Source organism: Pithys albifrons, chromosome 10 (assembly GCF_047495875.1).
Source record: "Pithys albifrons albifrons isolate INPA30051 chromosome 10, PitAlb_v1, whole genome shotgun sequence".
Classification (NCBI taxonomy): Eukaryota; Metazoa; Chordata; class Aves; order Passeriformes; family Thamnophilidae; genus Pithys; species Pithys albifrons.
The window spans coordinates 16170509-16188763 of NC_092467.1; the positions used below are offsets into that span (position 1 = coordinate 16170509).

General features: G+C 37.0%; 1 protein-coding gene across 1 annotated transcript in view; it reads right to left on the bottom strand.

The window, feature by feature from the left end:
* Nucleotides 1-18255, bottom strand: part of ABCD3 (ATP binding cassette subfamily D member 3) — a 28532-nt gene that overhangs the window by 8678 nt on the left and 1599 nt on the right. Inside the window, exons 2-13 of the mRNA XM_071564781.1 lie at nt 9956-9992; nt 7805-7906; nt 6152-6240; nt 5322-5391; nt 4406-4503; nt 3664-3787; nt 2653-2709; nt 1327-1469; nt 916-985; nt 403-472; nt 194-291; nt 24-115 (exon numbers count right to left, since the gene is read on the bottom strand). Coding sequence (XP_071420882.1) covers nt 24-115; nt 194-291; nt 403-472; nt 916-985; nt 1327-1469; nt 2653-2709; nt 3664-3787; nt 4406-4503; nt 5322-5391; nt 6152-6240; nt 7805-7906; nt 9956-9992 — 1050 coding nt within the window. The remainder of the gene's footprint in view (nt 1-23; nt 116-193; nt 292-402; nt 473-915; nt 986-1326; nt 1470-2652; nt 2710-3663; nt 3788-4405; nt 4504-5321; nt 5392-6151; nt 6241-7804; nt 7907-9955; nt 9993-18255) is intronic.

Below are 18255 nucleotides of genomic sequence, written 5' to 3' on the forward strand. Positions count from 1 at the left end.
GATTCTTTTACAGAACTGCTTACCCAGCCAATCTTGTCATTTCACGGCCTGCTAGGACTATTCTCCCCAAAGCTTGCGACATTCTCAGTAACATTCTTCCACTTTGGTAGTAATCCTAGAGTAGAAGAAAGTCTCTTTATGTGGACTAACAAAACATAAAAACAGGAGATTGTTTTAATTCTGGTCTATTTACCTCCAAAAGTTCTGCATGAGTACTATTTTGATGACGAGGATCAGACAGGTTCAAAAATGGACGACTCACAACCAGGTAACCAACCACAGTGGCAAGGTCTGCAGTTTAAGAACAAATATTAGGCTACACAATAAGAAAAAAAGACAATTCTCATGTCAAAAATTTGTTTTGCTATTTACAGAAATTCATTAGCACTGACAAACACTTACATTTGGCAATGATTGTATCAATGAAACCCATAGAGAACCGGAACAGGATGAAATTATGCAAGTGTTCCACCTGGTAAGTTACAGAAGAAAAAAGTTCAAATTGTATCAGTACTTGTTTTACTATCCTTTATTATTTTACAGACAGTTGATTCCAAACAGTTTTTTTTCAGCATGTCATATACTTCAACACACCTCTAGCTGTAACAAGCCCTGCAAAGAGTTCATGCTGGCAAAGAATTGCACTTGAGATCAAAACAACCTACACATGAAACTGCATAATAAGAACAGTAATTGTGGTGGGTGAAAAGGAGGTAGGTGGCAAGGGAAAGACCATTCTATCAAAAATTTGTGTTCTGATTAAAGCCTTCTGGTTTACTTTCCAATCTAAGGACTGAAGCAGCAAAAACACCAAGTCACTGTAATTCAATTTCTATGAATACATGTCAAGGATCACCACAATAGAATTAAAGCATTTTAAGCAAAACTTCAACTAAGATATAAAAGAAGGCTTACCAGTTTATGGAAGGTTTTGTGAATAGTCTGCTTTTCTCTCAAGTTTCCATTATAAAAAGCAATTTCTTCACTACAAAAAAACAAATGGAAAGAACGCAACTTTTGTTAAAGACAGTCTTTGCTAAAAGTCAGCCATGAAGTATGGGAATGTAGCACTTTCAGTTACATTTTGAAATACAGGTTTGTACTTTTTCCTCACAGTAGAACATAAGCTTATTATATCCCAGCTACAGTTAGTCTTGATTATGGAATATAATACACTTACAAATTACTTTATAATACTCTACAGAAAGATGCGAACACTTGGCTCAGAACTGAAAGCACCAGACTTCCCAAATATATTTTAATGCACAGCTTCCATTTACCCCACAGTACTGTCCTTTATATCTTGCCATCCAAGTAAATCTATACCTGTTTGTAATGAGTCGTGAGTTGACATATCTGTACTCTCCTTCATATTTTTGTTCAATAATAGTCATCTTGCCAATTGGTCTCCTTAAACGTGTAAGGAAAAACCCTGATATAATCAAGTATGCCATCATGCTAGCTGGACCCTGTGAACATCAAAAAAGAATAAATCTTACCATCTACACAGTCTCAAATGGCAACATAAACACCCAGAATGCCCAGAAAGCATGAATCCCTTAATTCTTACCTCCTATGTACCTACATTACCAATTCAACTACATTTGCAATTCCCATCATGTTCCATTCTTTTGTGTTACAGATACTGCTTTACTAATTTTACTAATTCTCTGTCTCTAGAATCCCTTCCTACTCCAGCCTTCCACACAAGCTTTTATCATCACCCAGTGTCCTACTGTCACAGCTTTTTTAATTAATAAATTCCTGGTCCTCTCTCATTTCCTCTCCTATCTACCTAGTTCTTTGTCTCTATGTTTCCCACACTGTCATCGCAGTCAGTATTTCAATACCATTCTCTTCTTTGATCTGTATATCCCCAACACACTTCCTGGTTCCCTCCAGCAGTCCTGGCAGGAATCACTTACTCTTCTGAATCCTAAGCTTCCATAGACAAGGGCTCCCAAACAACACGCCTAAATATTACTGAAATGTGGTGTGGCATAAACTGCCTGTAGTAACTATCACAGAGAGCTATGCAAAGACATCTGAGACTGGAAAAGTTACATAGGTTCTGTTAAGCCTTACTGCAAGACTGCCTCAACAAAAACGGCATGATGTGTTCCAGAGCTACTTCTTCTCAATTCCTGAATTGATTTTGATAATGCATCATTTCACCATGCTGAAGAACTATTTCTGAAATGATTCAGTGTTTTGGTGGGAGGGGGGCGAGAAAACAGAGATCACACAGTTCAGTGCAAGGAATGGCTCCCCTTTACAGAGGTTGCACAGAAAACTTATTTTTGCCCTTAAATGGAATTCATGCAAGACATAAGCAGTGAGAAGGGTACTGTACTAAATGGGACTCTCAAATAACTGCAAGAAGAAAATAAAAAACTTTCTCATGTCTTCAAATTGTTGATCAAATGTCTAAAAATTCTGGGGGTTATTTTCCCTGCCTCAAAACAGAGTACACTAAAGCATACAAAACATTAAGTGTAAATGCATATTTTCAGTATATTCCTTCAAATAATGGAGGAATCTATAATTAACACCTAGAGTTTTCCTCAGATTCCAAACAAGTCTATACAGGTCTATACAAGGCTATAAGCAAAGAAGGGAAAATGTAATTCAAAAAAACCCGATTCAATTTACCTGTGCTCCTATTGCACTTGTTAGCTTGAAGATATACAAAACTATATCCAAGAAGGGCTGTAAGAAAAGCAGAGGAAAAAAAGCCTTAAAACACAAACACAAAGTAATATAAAATGGTACAGAAACCATGCACCACCCCAAGAACAGTTACAGCTCTACATAAAAAGAACAATAATGGTTAACCTACTACACAAACTAAAAGCTGAAACTAAAGTACTCTCAGCCACATGGTTTTTTCCTGAAAACATTAACTCAAGAATTGAGCACAGAAGCATCATGATCTTCAGATAAATACAAACCATTTAAAAAAGTACTTCACTGTTATAGGTCTGTAATAACACTCTGCTCACTAATCAAAGGTGGACTAGACTCCATAACTACTTAACCGAAATAACTGTAAGAAATAATAAAAGAAAGGATAATGCCATATATTTGGCTACATCTTGAAGGAACATTCCAAATTGCAAGCATCCTGTTCCATAACCTCTTTCTCAAAGCTAAAACAGCTAAAACAGATTTTGAAGTCAGAAGTTTTTGAGCAAAGTAACTTGTACTTTGCTAATACTTCAGCTTGTATGAAAAACATAGCATAAAAAAATTAGTCTAAAAATGTCCGTAAGTATTCTCCTTCACTACCTAAACCCCCTGAAATTTACACCAGAAATGGGAAAGAGCTTATTGAACCTCACTTCCCTACCCAAAGTAATATTTGTATGTATCTAAAAGCTATAGCTATTGATTTTCTTCTGAAAGTGGACTAGCTAAGAAAGCAAATTCATCACTGTTCAACTGCAAAAGAACCAACAAATTCTTTAAAAGAAAATGTAATACAAATTAGAACAATTCCCAAACAGCACTCTGAAAACCACAGAGTGTGAAATCATATAATACCATAAACAATTTTTTTTCATACCAAGTTCCAAGCAATCCACAGAAAAATGCACACACTTGTTGACACCACATCCTAAACATCTACAGCTGTTACACACAGTTCTCTCCTGAAAGACTTACCTTGCTTAGGTTTGAGTACAGGTCCACTACACTGTTACAGAATTTTTCCACATCCTGTGTAAGGAGTTGATCTGGATTAGCTATCCTGTTGTCCAGATTTCCCATTTTGTAGTACGTATAAGCTCTGAAACAAAACAATAGCTAAGCAGCAGAAAAAAAATCATTACCTGGGATCTGAAATAATTGGAACCCCCTTCCTTCACACAACTTATATGAAAAGCAGTGCAAACATTAAATGACTGTATGGAGTCAACATAGCTTGTGCTTCTGCCTGGCCAAATCTGCATTAAATCCTGCAGGGTTATAGGCTCCAGGATGTCTTAGTAAAAGCTCAGGCCCATGCTGCTATTGAACTTAGTTAGAAAATGCTCACAAACTCTGCTTCAGCACATCCCCCAACCAAAATTCAGCATAGGACAGAAGGAGCTACTCAAGCCTATGCATCCAACTCAGTCTGCACTAAATGAAAGGAACTGAGTACTTTGGAAGCTGACCCAGTCATGGAAGCAGTACTGTGCTTCTTTTTTAACCCCCATTTGAGCCAAATGCGCGGTCTTTGTGCCATATACAACCCGGACAAGCCACTTATCCTCAACTGCAAGTTAATGGAAACCAAAAGCCTTTCCTGAGCAACATACCTAACCTACTGAGCACCTTGCAACTTTCTTACAATATACTTAAAATTATTTGAATCCATTTTAAAAAACTTTATACTATAACCAGTTAAGAAGGTGTTACTTACTTAAGGTATTCCTCATAGAGGTATCTGGTAAGTCTGACTCGGAAACAAAGTTTCAATTCATTTAGACCATACTTCAGGAAGTTATTCACTAAAGAGATCTAAAATGAGAGACAGTATTTCAAAATTTGGCTAACACGCTTGAATATACTTAGATCAGTTTGCAGCATAAATTATGTAAAGACTTTAGAACAGGTCAATTCTTCCCTTAAAGTCAATAATACCATTAATACGCCTAAGACCAATCATACAGGGTCTGCAGGACCACTGTGTAGGTTTCTGTCTCCAGTTCCCAGTGGCTCTCACTACTTCAAAAAATTATGTTCATACAGCATATTTTCAGCTCATCTGATAAGCTCTAGAAAAGGAGCCATCACTTGAAAACCACTCCCTTAAAGTATCGATTTGTTTCAGGTACATTATCTATTAGACTGTAACAATTATTTCTGTCTGGTGCTGGTCAAAGATGTCAACATGACAGAAAGTTAAAAGATGGAAAAAATATAATAAATCTGTGAAATATAAAAGAATTACAAAAATTAAAGTCTAAAAAGAAACCTTCATCTTCAATGGTGCCAAAAGAATACCAAATCTACTGAGACATAATCCAATCCATAAGGCATTGTTATGCAACACTACAGATGGCACATTAAGCTATAGTTAAAATTGCCATCAATAAAGCCAACCTGAGAATCTAAATATATTGTTGGAAAAATAGTTGTCACCAATAAAGAAATATGCTGATAAAAGTCTCCCACATACTGGAGTCAGGAAATTAAATGTGTCTTAATACAGACACGTGTGTAAAATAACTCATTTCCATGAGTTTTAAGACACTCCTGAGAGATCTTTTCCTCAGATTCTTAATTTACATATAAAATACGTTCTGCTAAAAGGTAAGAACAAGTACAGCACTTACAGCGGGCATTGCGGCAATGAAGTTGAACAAATATTTCTTGAAATCTTTCCTGCTGCGGCCAATGATAGCACTGTAAGTGACCACAGCTAAGCGTTAGTTACAAGAGAAACAACAGTCTGAAGTGGATAAATTGTCAGTGACAGACCAAGCAGTTATCTCCCTTCTGCTCCTGCTGTAATTGCCCACATCAAGAGCTCAGAAATTCATGGTCTCTCCCTTCTCTGCTTTCAAAGATTCTCACACTAGAAAACAAAGCACTAAATGTGTCTCCTGAAACACAGTATCATTTGAATTCACACTTCAAGACACATTTTCGCTTGCTTCCATTGGTAAAAAGACCAACAAGAATAACCAGAGGTCTAAAAAACATTTTCTAACAGAGAACGACTGAAAGCACTGGCTTTACCCAGCTCAGTAGAAAGAACTAACACTCCTAGTATCTACATATCTAAGTCCATGACAGAAAACCACCATGTCACTATCATTCTGAAGTGCCTTCTTAGACACTCATTTCAACAAGATTTAGAGTTTTCAGCATACTAAATGTGACCAAAAGAATATGTAATAAATCACATATCATTTAATATTTCTATTAATGAACAAAAATAATTTAATAAATAAATCTTTGCTTAAAAAGTAAACAGTTCGCAACAGCAGAAGCTGATTAGTTTTTTTCTTTACAAAAATATAGTGATCCCTTCCCAAATTGCAACTACACCAGTTTTGTTTTAAACAAGCAAGATATAAAATGTCTGAATAAGTATTCTGACAGCCAACTTTCCCTGTTAAATACAAGAAAGAATGTTTAAAAATAACAAGTGTATGAGTACCTTTCAATGACTGTTCCATTCTGAATCATCCAAATATCACAGTAAGTGCGGACTACCAGCATCACAGCAATAAGCAGCAAATAACCTGTCTAGTACAACCACAGAAGTGTAACAGTTAAACAATGGGCAAAATTCACCATTTTTTTCCAGTAAGTAGTCCTATCATGTCTAGCAGAACCATATTACCCTGCTGCCCCAGCTACTGTAGTATTTGTTTACTTTGCAGGAAACGCACTAGCATACAATATTTTTAATAAACTATTGAATACATTTTTATGGGGGAAGTTTGTCTTTTAACAAAGCTGTATTTGTACCTATACCCTTTAAGATGGACGACTGCAGGGATAAAGATGTTACTGCTATTCTGACACCTTTCTGCCATAAGGTTGCAAAAGACCTCTGAACATCACCCACTCCTAACTCCCCACTGAAAACAGGGCCACTAGTAACCAGTCACGAGTCAGACCTTGTACCATTGACCAAAACTTTCAGCTAAACTAGTCCAGTCAGTTTTTCACCCACTTCACTGTCCATTCACCCTTCCAATTTCGTCTGGCTATCAGAGTCCTAAGTGAGACCTTAGAGTTAAGGTCTCACTGAAATCAAAGGAAGTACTCAACATCCTCTGTTCTTCCCTTATCCACACAGTCATTTGTCTCATTGCAAAGCAATCAGCCAGTAAGGCATTGTCTGCCATTGGTAAATCCATGCTGGCTGTTTGCTATCCCTTTTTTGCCCTTTGTGTGGCCAGAGTTAGCTTCCAGGAGAAATGGCTCATAGCTTTACTAGGAATATGATGAGGTGGACCAGCCTGTACCTTCCAGTGTACTTGTTTACAAATACAAGAGTAATACTTGGTTTTGGTGGATTGTAACCTCTTCTGATGGACATGACCTTGTGAAGTTGATGAAGGCCAGCTCTGTGAGCAATGTCACAGGCATTCCCATCCATGCTTCTACCTTCCATGTACCTTCATTTAGTAAATGAGGTGATGAAGGTCCCTGTTCATGCAGGCTAAGCTGGCTGTCAGGCTTGCTCTACATTCTGTACATTGGAATTCACTGCTTGTGCCCAATGTACGTTGAAGTTCTCACAGTTCATCACTTAGAAGTTCTGAGCTCAACTAATGCTCTTTTTAAAAAAAAAAAAAAAGTGTTCTGGAAAACATGAGAAAGATTTTGAGGTAAACAATTTTATTTTTCTGAATTCTACTCTGCATAGCTTTCCTAAAATTATGCAAAGAGATTTCTTAACAAATTCATTTTCTAATAAGGGTTGGCCTAGACAGAAGTCACTAAAGCAAAATTATGGATGAACTGCGGGCTATTTAAAGATAGGCAGCATTTGCAAACATAAGTGTACTACACTACATCAAACAAGCAAAACCCAGACGCCCTTTTAAAAGTTATGCTACAGACAATAGTTATCAGCTGACAGTAAATGGTTTCTCTTGTAATTGAAACCAGAATGTAACTTTTTAGTGATATAACAACTGAACATAACCATAGATTTTTATATTAATATGTTGCTATTTTAAAATACATCACACAATTTCCTCCTTTTCAAGTAATGTATATGCTTTTGTTTAAATTCTAATATAATTTCAAAAGAAACTTAAGTCCATCTTTATTTGTTACTGCAGGCAATGCTTACCTCTTTGCAAAGTGTTCTAGGGACCATTATTTTCAGAATTCGACATATTCTTGCAATAAACACTCTGTCCACCATTGCTCGCTCCTTCTTTCCCTCTTTCTGCTGCATATAAAACAAGCAAAACAAGGAAAGTGAGATTTTGTTTATTTGTAATGTATTATTTAACTGTTGATGTGGTATATTCTCTATCCAAGTTATTTACAGCTACCTTCCCTCTGAAGCATTTGCAGTATGTCCTTCCAACTTGCTCAGACAAACTAAATAAAATATAAGAACGGGGAGCTATCAAAACAAACTGGAAAAGGAAGTAGTTGACATGATACAAAATACTTTTATTTTAAATCTATGCTAAGGGTGACATACAAACAATGCAGACCACAGTACTAAAACATCCAACCACGAGTTGTAATGCAATGTATTATCCCTTAATATTGCCTGTCTCTAAAAGACACCATCAGCCAGTACTTCTAAAGATGCCTTCCAACATTTGCCTAGACAATCAATTATTTAAACTCTTTGACTGCACAGTTCGAACTTGCTTCAAGGGAAACCAGAATGTTTTATTTCTTTACTTCTACAAAATAGTGCAACACACTCCTAGTGAGCTACATCTGCCAGACTAAAAACCCTTATGTACCCAAACACCTTTTATTTGGGTTGGTTGCACTTGTTCATTCCATATAATCCTATCTTCTGTAACTTTTTGAAAGCTAATAGTCCAAGTATTTTTTCTGTTTTTAATTTTTTTTTACAAAAGGATGTTACAGAAGAATTCAGTCCTGAAAAACTGACCAAAAGGGCACATGTGTACTTCAAACAAGTCCTGTGTAATCACCCCAATCCTGCTATCTTTGCTATCCAAGGCTCATGTGAAGTTATCAATGCCTATATCAATATTATAAGATAGACAGGAAACCCGAAAGAAAAAAAAAATCACTCTGAAATGCTCTGTGAATAAGCCTATGCCTGTTTTTCACAGGATGAAGTCAACTATAGTCCCACCCTTTTCACACAACTATGTGAACACCAACTAGGAATAAAAATTCTAGTCAGATAGGCTGCTATGTGGTAGATGATGAAAACATTTTAATTAAAAGTTAGTAACACAAAAATCCAACCAATCTAAACAACTAAAGACTACTGCCCATGTCAAATGAAGCACAATCCTATTTATGTTATTGCTTTCCTGTAACAGAAACAAGAAACACAATGTCTGATGTGCTGCATTTTCCAGGAGTACCTGACTAAACATGTTTGATGCATGAGTTGAACCCAGTCTTCCTCTGTAATCAGCTCTTCCCCATTTCTATTTCTGCATTTCACTTGTATTCATTCTAGTATCTCCTTTCCCAGAAGGGTTTTTTTTTCCTTAGACTGTTAATTCTTCAGTCAGTGTAATTGTCTCCAAGATGGGTAGGAACAAGAGCAAGCTGGTTAAGATTTTTACAAATAGGTGTAGCTGTGCAAAATGCAAGCTCATGGCAGATAACACAGCCAAGGTGTGGCTCAAAGATAACATGATGCTTGCACACACCTCCAGATTTATCCAGTGCAAGCCATAAGTTTTCAGCAAAAGATTAAACTACATGAAATCTATTAAGACCATCATAAGACCTGATACTTCTAATCATGGACTTTGCCTTTTGATCTGTCATATTTTATTTGAATATAAACCAATAAACTTGGCTTAAAGGGATCTATGACAAATGAATGAACAAACAGACAAAAGATTGAGGATGTACCAAACCTCCTAGCAGAAGTTTAAAGAAGTTTTTAGAAATTGTCAGACTCTATATTTTTTCCCATGCTTTTTTCTTTTAAATAAAAGATACATACAAGTTATAGCAAATCTACACACAGCTGTTTGTTGTTATGCATACAGACAAACTTACAACACTAATCCTTACACATTCATAAGGCACTAAGAGATAAAAAAGCACATGGTACACATCAAGCGCAGGTCATCATGGAGTCAAACCTCCAGTGATTAACCTGATTCTTCCATTTGTTTCACCTGTGCAAGTCTGTATCATTCAAGCTACATTTGCACCATAGCCATCATTCTGTCCAAAGTTAAACTACAGCAAGGTTTAAAGTTTTAAAACATCAGATTTATTATTAAAGAATATATGGACATGAAGAAAGAATTACCTCATTGTTCTGCAATGCTTGTTTTCCACTTCTTTTGCTGTAGAGGGAAGAAAAAAAAGTTTTATTTGTTACTTACATACTTGTCTTTGTCTTGAATCTCTACACAGAAAAGAAAGCTTGCCATTTATCCCTGTTTCTTCCAAAGTAATGCAGCATGATTAGCAGGGCTACATTTTAGATCAAACCTATGTGCTGTTTTTATACAATGTCAATGAAACTTTACTCCTTCCACCAACCAGTGTCATGCAGGGAAACTAAGCCTCACTTTCATCTCAGAGTTCTGCTTTACCTTGGCTCTATCATGAACTCCCAGCATGTTTATGTTTCTCACATATACTCCACAAGAATGGCTACATGATTCCATTGACCACAAATGAGAACTACAGGAATGCAGATTCAGCAATCCAAGCAACTCAACTTTGATGTTTCCACATGATCTACATAAGCCAAACAGATTTGTTTGCATTGTGTGTATGTGTGTGTATGGCCAAACTTTAACTTTCACATAACACATTTTACTATATATGGAGATTATTTGTTCATAAACATATGATGCAGGGAAAAAAGATCCTCTGAAACCAAGATCCTGCAAAGGTGTGCACTGGAATGGGAGCTAGTTTTTATTCTGTCCATTTTCCTTCTCCTGCATTTTACAGAACAGTTAGAAGAAAAATATTGATCAACTAGTGCTAAACAAACATTCAAAAGCACAACGTTATTCTTTTTCCTCTACTTTTAAGAAAGACAAGCTGACATATAAGACAGTTACAGTTGGTCTTTCTCGCTTTTGGAACACTCAAGCATCAGACACGCACAGGAAGCCACTGGGGGAGTGTGTATTTACATAGTTTAAAACTGGCAGCCAACCATATAAATTGTAACTCATTATTTCTGAACCATGATACCAAAACACTGAGAGCAAGCTGCCTTAAAACTACAATATTCACATACTTTCAAGGCACCACTTCAAATTACAAGGAAGTAGAAACTAAGAAAGGCACTGCTCCCATCTGCCTACAACATCAGAACAACTGCAGACTGCCACATAACCAGCCATCCCACAACTTCATCAATAGCATCATTTCACACTTGTGCTTCAAAGCTCTGCGAAGAAAAATCTAGAATGAAACCATGCCTATTTTAATTTATGATGATTAGAAAGATCTATGAATGTCTGACCAATGAAAAGAAGTAACTTAATTACTCTGAAAGGAAGAGGCAAGGTAGCAGAGGAATATGAGAAAAGAAGGGAAGGAGGAGACCATGAAAGCAAGTATGGAGAGATGCCAATTTAGCAACAACTTAATTAAAGGTAACAGAGACAGAAGCCTCAGAGAAGACAAAAATCTTGTAAGACTACTTGTGCAAAAGACAAAATGAAGAACATGAAGGGCAGCAGAGGGCAGTTTGAGGGAGAAATAATACAAGTTCAGAAGAGTGGTAACGTTTAATCAGGCTGTGATGGACGGACATCTGTGGAAATGGTAACAGTGCACAGTCTAAGAAATAATCTAGTCAGAGACTGAATCCTGGTGACAGAAGAGCAATGTATTGCTGGTACAAGAAACTTCTCAATACATCTTGTAATTTTTCAAAGTAGAAAAGACTGACCTATATAACTAAAAGTGTCCTTGAATATGGATCATATCTGGTTTGGTGCTAGGAGAAAAGTAGTATTCTTAAGCAGAGTAAGTAGTTATCAAACTATGTGGTTATTTCACTAGATGATTCATGACTTGCCGCAATGTAAAATGAAAGCATGATGCTCTTCCAGATATGCTGTAATAATTCCTATAAGCTTTGTTGCTTCAAGCCTTGCCAATGTTTGAAGTCACAACACTTGTAATACACAACTATTTCAGCTTTAAAAGAATCAGAAGTGAATACATTAAGAAGGCCCAGAATTAATCTGGCAGTTAGTTGAATATCTTTGATGTATTTAGTGATATATTTTTCCTAGAGTAGCTGTTGAAGGAAACAGAGTAGCTGGAACTACTGAGCTGGAACTGATTATCCATTAAAGAGAGAGAAGGATTGTTCAGAAATCATAATCTTACAACTCGTTGTGAACTCACATTTAATTAGAATTTATATTTATTAACTTGAGATAAAAATTAAGTATTTTCAAATTTAAAACCTAATGGAAAAAGAGTTTTAACAGAGTTTTGTTCTCTTTTTCCAGAAAAAAAATGTGCAAGTTCAGAACAAGACCAATACTTCAAAAGGAAAAAAATCTTATATATGAAGTCTAGAAGCAAAAAAAAAAAAAATGCCTAAATAGCTCTCATGTGGCTCTTGGTACTAAAAAATAATAACCCATTGTTATTTTAACAGATAAAAACATTTTACTTGCAACAAAAGACTGTGCTACAGCTCTGCCTGGAATAAAACTTCCACCAGTTGATTACTGCAGAACTCTTTCTTCTCAAGAATCTCATTCTTTCAGTCCGATACCGACTGGCACTACTCCAGGCTCCATTACACTATTGCAGAACTTTTTCGTGAGAACTGTGGCTGCACTCTCATTGAATTTAAAGACTAAATAACACCCTCAGTTAGTCAGCAAGAATACAGCAAGACTATCTGCTTACAGCAGAGAGCTCTAACATTTGGAATAGATTCAAGCCCTCTGTTATTCCAGACCTCTCATTTACTTCATGCTGGAGCATCACAATCCTTATTGGTGGAGAAGGTAAGTGCTACATGCTGGCCAAGTAACTCCTCCGTATAGAGGCCACTGCTCTTTGTGCTCTGACAGGTAAGAAGGGGTGGTGATGAAGAAGTTCTTGAAAAGGGTTACCCAGACAATATATAGAAAAAAAAGAAAAAAATATAGTACTAAAACGTTTCTAATGCTGAGTCAAAAACTGTAGAATTTGTCATCAGATGCTTTCAAGATCCGACTGCATAAAGCACTCAACAAACCAGTCTGGATTCAATGTGGATCCTGCTTTGAGCAGACACTTAGATTAAGTGACTTCTTGAGGTACCTTCTATCCTAAGTCACTTTAAAAAGAATTAAGAAAGTAAATTTTTTTTAAGAACATGAGAAGCTAGAGGTATAACGGAATATGTATCACCTGAAGAAGTTTCAGGAAAAAGCATCTCAGATGTCTGTTATTTAACTGCTCAGAACTTTTACAGCAAACATACGCAAAAAACAGAGAAAAATATCAGCAGCACTGGAATGACATAACTAGACCAAAGTTGTCATTCATACATGCATGGAAACTGAGTAGCAACTCACTAAAGACAAGTAAATAGGCAAGTAATTACCCAACCCACAGTAGGCAATACAACAAAACACCTTTCTCCAACACTCCAACTCAATTTACATATCAGGTAAGGCTATTCTCTCTAAAAAAACATGCAACAATACTGGTTACTCAAAAAGGATCATTCTCAAGACCACTGAAGAAGAAAGTGATCTGAGAAATTGTGATGTCTTCAAGCGGCCACTGAGTCTACTTACTGAAAGGCCTCAGGCATACTAGTTCTGTGGTATTTATTAGCAAACAGGAAAAAGTTAAAGGATTACTGTCTTTAGAAACACCTGCCTCCATCCAGAACAAAGTTCTAAGGAAGCAACCTACACTGAGTTAAGTATAACAGGGAACTTAGATGAGAGTGATAAGCAAGACTTCCAGTTTAATGAGAGGTGAAGAGGAAATAAGGGCTTGAAAATCTTACATTGTCCTTAACTGGAAAAAACCTACAGATTTCAGGTCACCCTACCTTTCTTCTGTAAAGTAGGAGGACTAGCTCAATGCAGTGCAAAGGAAGAATATTCATTTTTGGATAAAGTGAGCATTTCAAAGAGCTGCTCCCTATAGGCAACCTTTATATTCTGCAGACCTTACACTGTAGAACAGCACTGGGCATTTTGCACACCTTTAAAAAAAACATGCAAGACAAATGATTTTGTAATAGTTCATGATCACTTGTGCAGTTTGCAGGTTAGTTTAGCAGAAAAGGTAACTACTGAGACATTATAAAGACAGAGTAAAACTGCATGAAGAAGTAATAGCTATAAAGAGAAAAGTGAGTTATTGCTCACCCCACATTCACTGGCAGGCACAGCTTCACCCTGTACACCCTGCACAGAGTGGAGAGCAACAGCCCAGTTACCTCAGGTCAAGGGCAGCAACCTTACTTGGAAGCCTGGGCACAGTCCAAAGCATGACCATTTGCACTGTAAACCCTGAGCGCACACACAAACCAAGAGCACAAGTTTCTTGGCTCGAGGTTGGTGCCTGGTTGCAGCATAACCAAAAATAATGAGGGGAATGTATTCAGGCAACCAAGAATTGGACTCTGAGAAGGTCACAGACATCTATGCCACTGCAAGCAGGAACTCTGGATTGCTCTGCAATGCTAAAGCTCAAAGGTTTTCTTTAAGAAGGCATCAGAGCCGTACTGTTGTGGTGGAAAGTCTAAGTTTCACTAGAAGAATGCATCTCAGAAACAAAGTTTACATGTAAGAAAATTCTTACCACTATTAATTTTGCCATAAGCTGTGCTCTGGCCTGAGCTGTGGCTCTAACTCTCCTTCAGGGATAACTGGAAAATGACTTCTAGCTAGTTACCCAAAAAAGGGAAAAAAAAAACCAAAATGGTTTCACAGTGTTACACACACTTACACTAGATCTTACCTTAGATAGAAAGCATTTTATGCACCTTAATAAGAGAGAAACCACTAATTAGCTATAGAGGCCCAAAACAAAGGCAGTCTAAATACAAGGAGAGGGGCTGAGTCATCTACTTTCTCCTGTCTCCATACCCTCCAGCTGAACACAAATTTTCTGAGCCCCAGGCAGGTTTTCCTATAAGATTGCCAATCCTATCTGTGTATTTTGTCTTTTTTTTTTTAATGCTAGCAGTAGACTGAACAGTCAAATTCACATCCTGGATAAATTTACTTCACTGTACTTAGCACAGAGGTTTTTTTGGTTTTGACACCTGTCACCTTTTACCCAAGTAACACAGGTTCTCTTTAATGCTTTTACATATAAGAAAGTCTATTAATCTGCAGCAATATAATTTCTCCCTTCCTGTCAAACAGCCAGGATTCAACTAGAACAGGTCCATTCATGCGAAGTACACTAGCAAGGCTCAATCAAACACCTTCAGAAACTAAAGAAATTAAGCCAACTGACAAGTGAGAATAACATTATAAATATACAAAAATTGTCACCTTGTTTCAAGTTACAACTACCACTTGCTCTGCTCAAACTCCTGTGTTACATGTGAAACCTTCTCCAAATGTTGTGTCTATCACCTCCAGTACATTGGTATCCATCACTGCCAAACTGCACTGCCACAGGCTGTGCAGCTAATGACACAGAGTGACACCCACTGAGTGACACCCACTGCCACTCTGTCAGAAGAGAATGGATGAGGAGCCCAGTGACAGGCAAGATGAACTGTGTAAAACTGAGTTGATACACACTGTGACTACAGCTCTGCTGACCTCCCTCCACTCAGGCCTTTTCCCTTGCTTTAGGCATGTCTAACCTCCAAGGCCCCTCCAAGGCCCCAGGCATGCACTATTGTTGCTTTATGCAATTCTTCCCTCACAGGAGGGATACCAAGCACTTGGATTTCAGAAGTTCAATTCATATAAAATTGAGTTCATGTCCTAGCACCCTCTTGAATGCTCATGGACACAGCTAGGTGACAGGAAAGGTCAGTGTGCTTAGGAACAGACTCTAAAATATTTTATTTTGTGACCTTTCCACATATTATAAATTCCTTCCTATTAACTCCGTTCTGTTTATTCCCTTTCCCTCACCTTGCAGTTCTAAACTCTTTACCTTAATTACCTTCTATTACTTCAGTCTCTCTTTCCAGCAGAAAATTATGAGTTAAACACATTCTTTTTGAAAGTAATCCAAGTTCATTCTCTAGTTGTGTAAATACTTTATTTTAAACTACATGAATAATCAAGAAAAATTCTCATTAGAGGGATAACAAAAAACATCCAGCTCTTTCATATAACATCCCTCAAGGTTTTAATTCTGAACCAATCAAATCTTAAGCAAATATTCTGTTGCTTCTTGTTTGAGACAGGATTAGGGAAACGGAACAAACAGAATGGAGCGACTGATTTTTCTGCATCATATACCCAGGATAATGCAGTTTCTCAAAAAATTCTTATGACTCTAAAAAACTCAAATACTCCGACTGAAGTCGCACTTCCATTTAGATATAAAAACTTTCCCCTTTCTAAGAAGACATGAAGCTTTTCTGGAAACAGACTTCTTGACAAGAACAACTTGAATAAAGAAGCAATGCATTTTTCTCCATGCTTTACTCCAAGGAAGTAACATGGAAAACTAAAAAGTTACTATAAGTAAACAGTTCTGTATCATTCTACTTTGGGAGAGTTCAAACAATTGCGGTTAAAATGTATTGCAAACTGCAAGAGATACCACCTCTCAGTTCTGCAAAACTAATGAGCAATGTAATAGCTCTTACAGAAGAACATCTGTGACTAATCCAGCCGGTACTAATTAAGTGATCTTTGACCTACTAAGGCAGGTTGGCATAACATATACAGCTTAATTATTCATACATTACTACTTGATACGAGTTGTACTGGACCTTGCTCCTATTGTTTGACAGTAGAAAAGTAGGTAAAAGTTACTCCCTGTCCTTCCTGTTATCAATTTCTGTAACTGGCTATTCTATATTAAAATTAGCACATGTACTATGAACAGCCTATAAAATAACTTTCTTATTACACATTCAAACACATTTGATTTGCTAAAAGGTGGTTTTCCTTTTTTTTTTTTCAATTTGTATGTTATTTTACTCTTCAACTTTGACCAGGAGCAGACCTGTTGCTGAGACTGCAGCAAAATTTAAAAAAAGCACACAAAATAAAACAGCAGTTACTCCAAGAAAACATAAAATAATAACACCTTATTTTAAACATAAAGTATGTGTAAGTATAAACACTGAAATGTGTATTCTGAAACTATGTGAGGAAGGAAAAAGTTTTGCAGGTAAAGTTTACAGTTGCACCAAAACACTTCCATGATTCTCTGCAATGTTAAGGCCAGTGTTTGGCTGTTTATATTCAAGTCTGCAACATTCGTCTTTGCCCTTAGGAAGCTTAAAACTAGATTTTCACCTTCCAGAATTCAAGCAGCTGAAATTCACCTCACATTAGCATGACACAACATTTTCAGGCATTATATACCAAGGTTAAGAAAGGAATTCACACACATAAAACTAAATCAGCACTATTCTTTACATATTTTAGCCAGTTAACCTAAAGCAACAAATACACTTCCAGTCCTCTTCTAAACTATCTACATTGTCAAGTTCTTCTCCATAGGAGTAAGTGCAAAAATTGAGGTCAGCCATACCCTCCCAACTTCTCCCTCTCCCCACAGAGGCAGGGAAATACAACACAGAAATTAAAGGGTACACAAGGCCCTGGAGATTTTTATCATTACTGCGCAAGGGCTGTGTGTTTTTTATTATATGTCAGCATCATATACCAGCACAGGAATGCCGAAAATATGTAAAGATCTGGCAGGATGACAATCCTTTCCAAAAGTATGCCATAATTTACCTTAGCCAAAAGCATGAAGAAATGAATGATACATGAACTAATGAGACTAAAGGAGGATGAGGCAATGGTAATAACCAGATGGTTTTGTCTAGGCTGGTGATATAGGCAAAGTAGCTTACCTACTGCCTAGTCCTCACAGGTAGCATTCTGTAAGGCTCCTGGCAAGGTTTGCCTCACAGGGAAACATGGAGAAAAGAATGAAGACCAGTGGGCAAAAACCATCCTCAAAATATCATTCAAGCAGCAGCACAGCTATTATTGAAACAACCAAATGTTGGACGTTGGAGTTCGGAATCCATAGCCACAATACAGTACCAGCAGTAAGTAAGACCTAAGCTGTGGAGGGACTCAAAAGCATAAAGCAACACACATACACAAGTGAAACAATCACGTTTGCAAGCCTGGTACTTACTTTAGCAACTCCATCTCTAATAGATTCAAGATGGCAAAATGACCAGAAAGAGAAGATTACAGAAGTAAAAGACAAGGGATCAGGAAGACTGCAGTATAGACAGAGGAAAAGGGACACATCAGGTCAGGCTCTCGCAAGTTCATTCAACTGCTGAATTAGCCGGAATCTAATTTTTAAGGTATCTCCGCTTTCCAATCCTCACTAATCTTGTAATAGTGTTTGGTCCACCTAATACATATGAATGCCTCTGTTTTTTAACACTGTACCTAGCAAAACTGAAGATGCATACAGGAAGGGACACATTCC